General features: G+C 30.7%; 1 protein-coding gene across 5 annotated transcripts in view; it reads right to left on the bottom strand.

The window, feature by feature from the left end:
- The window catches only part of LOC116850277 (intraflagellar transport protein 88 homolog), a 7,266-nt gene extending 297 nt beyond the window's left edge, over positions 1 to 6,969 (bottom strand). Inside the window, exons 1-17 of one of the 5 annotated variants that reach the window (XR_004379298.1) lie at positions 6,859 to 6,969; positions 6,378 to 6,388; positions 6,111 to 6,251; positions 5,811 to 5,861; positions 5,540 to 5,715; positions 5,231 to 5,426; positions 4,934 to 5,151; positions 4,601 to 4,832; positions 4,116 to 4,273; positions 3,843 to 4,029; positions 3,579 to 3,765; positions 3,355 to 3,502; positions 3,117 to 3,228; positions 2,947 to 3,015; positions 2,551 to 2,842; positions 2,166 to 2,282; positions 1,310 to 1,498 (exon numbers count right to left, since the gene is read on the bottom strand). Coding sequence is in view for 1 of the 5 variants with exons in the window: in XM_032828351.1 (XP_032684242.1) it covers positions 1,383 to 1,498; positions 2,166 to 2,282; positions 2,551 to 2,842; positions 2,947 to 3,015; positions 3,117 to 3,228; positions 3,355 to 3,502; positions 3,579 to 3,765; positions 3,843 to 4,029; positions 4,116 to 4,273; positions 4,601 to 4,832; positions 4,934 to 5,151; positions 5,231 to 5,426; positions 5,540 to 5,715; positions 5,811 to 5,861; positions 6,111 to 6,245 (2,394 nt within the window). In the remaining 4 variants the exon portion in view is untranslated. Of the gene's footprint in view, positions 1 to 996; positions 1,499 to 2,165; positions 2,283 to 2,550; positions 2,843 to 2,946; positions 3,016 to 3,116; positions 3,229 to 3,354; positions 3,503 to 3,578; positions 3,766 to 3,842; positions 4,030 to 4,115; positions 4,274 to 4,600; positions 4,833 to 4,933; positions 5,152 to 5,230; positions 5,427 to 5,539; positions 5,716 to 5,810; positions 5,862 to 6,110; positions 6,252 to 6,377 lie in introns of those variants that run through there. The other 4 variants (XR_004379297.1, XR_004379296.1, XR_004379295.1 and 1 more) reach the window with 4 other exon arrangements.
- Positions 6,970 to 7,497: the final 528 nt, after the last annotated feature.

Here is a 7,497-nt window from a genome sequence, read left to right as displayed (position 1 = left end):
TGTGTGTGTGTGTGTGTGTGTGTGTGTGTGTGTGTGTGTGTGTGTATGTGTGTTCTTTGTAACACTGATAATTATACAACCAGAATTGAATCGTCCAATTAATTTTTGTAGGATTGTGTTTCATATTCGATATTTTGCAATGCGCATTCTTATCATTAGTAAAATTGTTAATGCTGTTTAGCAATCATATCGTACTTCATAAAATATTGCTTAATGAGAGAGTGCAAATAAATGAGTACGAAACATTGTTGCATATACATAAAGTACCATCTAACACTGCAGACTATATAAGCTGAATGGAGTTTGATTAAAACGTGTAGCGTGTGTGAGTGAGTGTTTAAATTTAGATCATTGCAATTGCTCGCGACCCTAGTGAAACCGTAAGTCATTCTCAAAGGAAATATAAGTTTGGTCTTTTCTAAAGAGATCAATCTTATATCTTTAAGTGTATTCAATTAGAAACACTTGCGTTTCATAAATCTGAGCAAGATATAAAATGTATATATGCAATATGTAATTAAGTCTTCTTTAAACGAGTAGTCTTTTATGAATTTCAACATAAATCTGATAAACTGTTAGTAGCGTTTTAAATAGTCTATTAAATAACTATAATGTAGTAATTGTAAATAATCATTATATAGCTATTAAGTTTAGCTATTAAATTATTAAAACTATGAACATCACGAATTTTTAAAAGTAGAAAAAGATAAGTGGTATATTCATGCAATATAAAATCGCCGACGATTCTGTAATTATATAACACGCTATGTACGATAAAGGAATTCCGTGAACAAGGGCATTGACATAGGGTCAATAACAGATGTCAAACACGATCAACTCGTATAGCCGACCACTCCAAAATATAGCATTTGAAATCATTTGATCTCTGACCCATCTTATTAATCTATGATCACAAAGTATTAAATATTAAATATATATTAAGTATTATATTAATAAATTATATATTAGTTTACAATACTTATGTTAGACAAATAATTTATTCTTAGTAATGAACTTTATTGCAATCGTGATGATATCGATACACATCCAGATTAACACGACACAAAAAAAATATATAATATATAATGTAAATAATAATTAAACATGTAAATATACAATGCTACAAGTTCATCACATATTACATTATTAAACGAATTACATTTACACTAACTTTTTAAATTATTTTTCTTTTAAGATGAATGCAAATAAGACGAAAATATAATTATATAACACGGCATTGCCGCATGCATTTGGACTCAAATAGTAACGTAAAAGTTACTTTCTACTTGTGATATTACTTTATACTTACTGTGCACTTTCTTTTTACTTTTGTTAGAAGATATATAAAACTACATGACATTCATAGAATAGCCACGATATTATTATTCAGGTAGGAGATCATCACCAAGTTCCTCGTCACCAAAATCATCGTCTCGTTTCCCAGCCGCTGTCATTGGACGCGTAGGAAGAGGTCCTATAGGATCTACGTAATTCGTACCTATAGCGACAAATTAATTAAAATGTCCACGATTCTATCAACTTCAATAAGTTAAGTTATGTAGTCGCGAATTCCAAGTATATGAGAAACAAGTTCTTAACCTCCGATAACATTTTTTTTAATTCTCGATTCGCTTTATAACACGCATGTAGATAAGTGTGACATTTTAAAAAATAAGACAATTTTAATAGAAGTTATTTAACAAGGACTGCACAAAATTGCATTGATTTCAAGCCCGCTGTACCTTCTGTACAAGTTATAAATGTAACAAATGTGTCCTGACAAAATCTATCTCTAGATTCATAACTCGAATCGGTTCCATAACGATTTGCCGAATATTAAGTGATAAAGAGAGCATACGAATAGACTAGTCAAAGAGAATGCGGCCATCTATCATGTATGTAATCCATTAGAGTTCACGCGCTACCTGTAAATCACTCTTACTGATGTTTGCTTTCAATAGAACTGTGCAATGCTAAATCACTACCAACTATTTGACTGTTATATTTTGATCAAAGATCATAAAATGTTGAGTTCACATGATAGACAACCTTATGAAAATTTATATAGTATTTATATAGTATTTGTATAGTACCTCAATCAACAGACATATATGAAAGAAGCGATTATATTAAATAAAATATTTTTAAATAAATTTCTAACATACCTTGATAATCATTCCGGTCTGCAATTGGTCGTCGATCCGGGCTTGGCCTGCGATCTGACATTACACTCAGTCCTGAACCAGCTCGCGATGATGTCCCGCTATTACTCTTTCTAGATCCTAGATAAAATATATAATTAAATCTAGTTATGATGAATTAAAGAACAATGGATAATTAATATTTTTGGACATATTCAAATAAACACAATATTTAAGTAGCAACTGAGATTATAAAAAATAATCCATTTTGAAGTTGCATGTATATTCTAATAGTCCTAATTCTATACATAATATATGCGTACTTCGTACATAATATAATCACTCTCGTTACTCGAATATTATTCTTAACTTGTTAATTATATTTCTTTAACGTATGCGTCTATCGTACCTGGCCTTGCCGACCCTTGTCTATCTTTTAGTTCTTTAGCCTTCTCAGCTTTCTTCAATTCAGTTGCATATATCTGTGCTTCTTTCAAACCCAGATCGCTACATAGCCTAACTAAAAATTTCAAGCATTCTATGTTATCTGGAAATTTATTGTGAATGTCTTGATACTCTGTGAGAGCTTTATGAAATTGACCAGTGCGCCTTAAACATGCGGCAACCAATAACCTCCATCTGGGTTCATCTGGTGCGAGTTCTACAGCTTTTTCGAAATACGTTAAAGCTTTTTCAGCAATCTTAAAGAGAAAATTAGGGAAATACACACAGCATTGTAAATTTATTATATAGAAAGCAATATAATGCTAATAGTTGAAATAGTGTAGAAAAGTTAATACTATACCTGCATCGATATAAAATAGGATCCCAACCAGTCTATTACTTCAAAGTTAGCAGGAAAGAATCGGTGAGACTGTAGCAGAGCACAATTAATGAATACAAGTAGGAATGGGAATACTAATATACCAATGTAGTTAAGTAGAACTAATCAACAAATGGAAGTAAGATACTTACATCACTGTAAAACTGAAACGCCTGCTGCTTATCTCCAATTGAATCATACATTTCTCCTAACTTTTGCAAAACTCCTGGATCAGATGATATTATGCCTAACAATTGATTATACCTGCAACATATTGGATATTAGGTTCGACTCAATTATATACATAAATCATTGTAAAGTTACTGCTATGTAGTAAAAAAATACGAAAAAATACATAAAATACAGAGATAATTTAATTTAGCAGAATACCATTCAGACGCTTGATCGACATCATTCATCAGCTGATATAAATGACCAAGCTGATATAACGTTTCCGGATCATGTCTAACAATATTACGAACTTTCCAAAAGCATTCTAAAGCTTCTTCATACATGTTCTGTTTTTTGTAAACCAAACCTATAAAGAACATATTAATGATCATTTAGAATTTGTGGATTAGGATAAAAATCATCATATTAATAATATAAATTACCTAGATTGTACAAAGCCTGTACATGACTAGCATCTGTTTCTAGCGCGCACAACAGCAATTCTCTAGCAATATTAAATTCATCTTTTTTAATTGCACAAGCAGATAAATTAACATAAGCTGCTGCATTATAAGCATCGGTATTACGAGCTGCTTCACCATATTTTTCCGCTTGATCGTAATCTCCTTGCTAAAAAAGAAAAAAATTTTTTTATGAACTTAAGAAATAAATCAAACATCTACAAACATCTACAAACATTTATTTACCAAATAGTAAATGAACGAAAGCATAGTTGCTGCTGCACTGTTAGCTTTAGTGTCCCGATTTTCGAACATTTTTAATGTATCTATAGCCAGTTGAGTTTCTCGATTAAGTAAAAATACCATGGCTTTGTTTATTTCTAAATCAGCAGCTAAGAAACTGTAAGCTGAGGATTTTATGGCATCAACACACCTGAAAAAACAAAATTGTGTAAATCTATATTATATTTTTTGAAACGTAATATTTTTTTATGTATTATAATTATATTTGAGATATACCAAGCAAACCCAGCTGTAAGTGTATCTTCAATAACGGGTGCTATAAGTTTTGCTGCACAAAGTATAGTCTTTTCTGCTTCTAACTTCATTTCTTTTTCCAGCTTTGACAAATCATCATTTTTTATAACTTCATTCAATATATTAGATGCAGCGTCATCCTAAATATAAACAAAAAAATTTATATACAAATAAATTTTTACGTACAAACTTATATCCTCAGGTTCTATCGCATGTTTACAAATAGAGATATTTCCATAAGTATTTGAGAAAAGTAAAAGAAACAAACAAAACAGAAAGAAGAATCTAATAGTGAGTATTAAATATTTGATGAAAAGAGACAATCATTATAAATGTGTATGTGAAATATGTGCATTTTTATGTGGATTATGACTGGCGCATACTGTGATACATAGTGGTGCAAGTATTGAATATTTTTTGAGAAACATGTAGTTTTAGAAAAGAAAAGTATATCGGGACTAACTCACAGGATTTATACTGTATTTGTCTTCTTGATCTACATTAAGTTGTACCTCTAATAATTCAAAAAACGCTTTTTTCATCTTATCGCGATGAGATAACGCGAAATGACATAAAACAGCATGTAAACCCGCTTTAAATTCAGGTCTCTCTCTCATCACCCATTCAAAACTATTAGCTGCCTCTTCTAATCGACCCATTTGTACAAATAACATTGCCATGTTATGCATTATTTTTATTCTGTGAAATATTTACCCGATTAATGTAGTTATTGTTAATATAATATGAACAGTCATTCTACACAGTAGTTTTCAATTGCAATTAGACTTATATATATTCACCTTAAATCCTTATGGACCGTTGGAGCTTGATCGAATGCCATCCTATACATTTTAATGGCCTGAGATAGTTGTCCCATTTTCACATAAATATTACCCATGTTAACTTTCAATCTGGCACTATTGCTAAACATTCTGTTCCTTGTTATAGCCTGATAAGTTGCTATAGCCTCTGTATACATCTCATTGTTTGTGTATTGAATTGCCAAGTTAAATAGTACCTATTAAGAAATAAGTTGGAAGTCTGAGTAAAAAAAAAGCAAACAGTAGTGAGAAATTATAGTGACTTAAAAAATTTACAGCAAATGTCAAATCTATATTATGATTATCACTGAGACCAGCTTGTTCCTGCAGTCGTATAAGAGCTCTTTCTCTTGAAGAAGCTTCACGTGCACGTTCTAAAGCAATCCTCATATTGTTTTCTGAAGCTGACAGAGAAGAGCTTTCTATTAGACTCATTATCTTTCTTTCTGTTGCTCTTATTTTTTCTTCTGGCCTTAAATAACAAAAATATAGACAATTATTATATAATCTTTCAATGATGCATATAGAATATGAAAAATGTAATATAGTGCACAGATAAATATCTTCATGGATACAAAATCTTACGTGTCCTCTTTATTAGCTTCTAATGGTGGTGCGGGAACTTTAGCACTGCTACTCATATTGAGAGGATCAAAAGTTTGTCTGCTACTACTAGTATATCCAGCACTTCTAACTGCTGTCATAGGTCTAAGTCCAGCAGTCATAGGCTGTATGGATGTAGTAGTACCACTTCTCTGAAACTAAGAAAACAAAAGTTTGAAATATAACATGACAAAATTTTTATAATATTGTTTTCATATTATGCACTATTGTATATTTTTAACAGCTTACTTACTCTGCTTGATGTTCCAAAGCGCATTGCACTTCCTGGTGCCTTTGGAGTAAACTATCAACAGATATTCACAAATATTTTAAAAACAATAATTAATAAATACTTATTTAAATTTTTGTTAGAAGTATGATAATGACAATATATTTTGTATAAAATATTACTAATATGGGCTACATTTCTAGTAAATATTACTCAAATATTTTTATACAAAGTATAAATGACTATAGTCATTAGTATAAATGACTATAGTCATTAAGTATAAATGGCTATTACATATATTATATAAGTATATATTATACTTACAATTGATCTTTTCCCATAACTTGTCTTAACAACTTCCTGAAATAACTCATCCTGTTCAAGTTCCTTGATATTATATACAGATGGATAGTCATTATATCCTGCATAAATGTCATCCTCAATTGCTGCTGCAGCCATGGTCTTCTATACCGTTATATTATTAAATTTATAAGTCATTTTTTAGTGATTTTTATATATATATAATGTAAATATGCTAAATATATGCTTTTAATATGAATTATTTGGACGAATTAAAAACATAAAACAAACCTGTTTTTCTTCTTTTAGTGCATTTTAAATTATAACACAACGAAAATAATTTTTTATTACGTCCGACAGTTATAAGCAAAGGGTCTCTCTCTCTCTCTCTCTCTCTCTCTCTCTCTCTCTGTATATAAGTCCAGACACCTAATAAAATTTCTGCCCCAACGTCACTCAACGTTGAAAAATGTGTATTATGTTAATTTGTGGCAATACCACTCTTCGATTAATAAATTAAAGTTTAAAGCCTTTGGAAATCATCCAAAATGTATCTCAAAAATCACAGGTCATACGTTCGAATAATGCGAACACATCTGTATATAGTAGCGGAATTTCTAAGCAAAGGATGACATATAAAAAGTGAATCGATATTCCGTTCTTCTTATTCTGCTAAAGGATCGATTATATTCCCGATCTTTCTATTTGATGTCCTTTGTTTTTATTTTTCATTAATATAATTAATCAATAGGTTAGAAAAAAATTTTATTACTCAGTAAAGAGAAAGAAAAATTTATCGCATCTGGGGCTCAATTCTTGATGGTGTGCGAATGAGATACGCATGCGAAAATCTACAGTATACGTAACGTGAACTATACATTTTCGCATGCGTATCTCATTCGCATACCGTCAAGAATCAAGTCCCTGATCTGCTCCTGTGTTCACGAGACTGCAAGAGCAGGAGCAAGACCATAGAATATTACAGTTATAGATGGGAGATTATACTATTCTCTCGGATCCAGATTTCACTCGCTCTGCTCTTGTTATCGTAAGCACCCTGTATTACAATAAGTTATGAAAACACAATTTCACACAATTCCACAATATTAGTATAAAAACAAAACTTATTATGTTTTATATATAAGTTATATTGTATTATAGGCAACTGACAACTATTGATTATATGGTTTGGTAATATAACCAATCGGGACGGAATATTACTATACAAAATGTTATCTATGCTATGCGTAATCTTTTACATTTTAGCCAAGTCTGTTGTTGATTTAAAAGTTCACATGAAAATGTCTTTCTTTGCAGGGAAAACACTAATATCCTCATAACTTGAAAATTCACGTGAAATTGTTTAATTTCCTACGGTTGACGCTAGAGGGATAATATTTGTATTAACCGT

The sequence above is a fragment of the Odontomachus brunneus genome, unplaced genomic scaffold (genome assembly GCF_010583005.1).
Source record: "Odontomachus brunneus isolate Ranch 3 - 2012 unplaced genomic scaffold, Obru_v1 Obru_scaffold_140, whole genome shotgun sequence".
Classification (NCBI taxonomy): Eukaryota; Metazoa; Arthropoda; class Insecta; order Hymenoptera; family Formicidae; genus Odontomachus; species Odontomachus brunneus.
The sequence above is the reverse complement of the archived record's forward strand: the minus strand, read 5'-3'. Positions and strand labels throughout refer to the sequence as shown.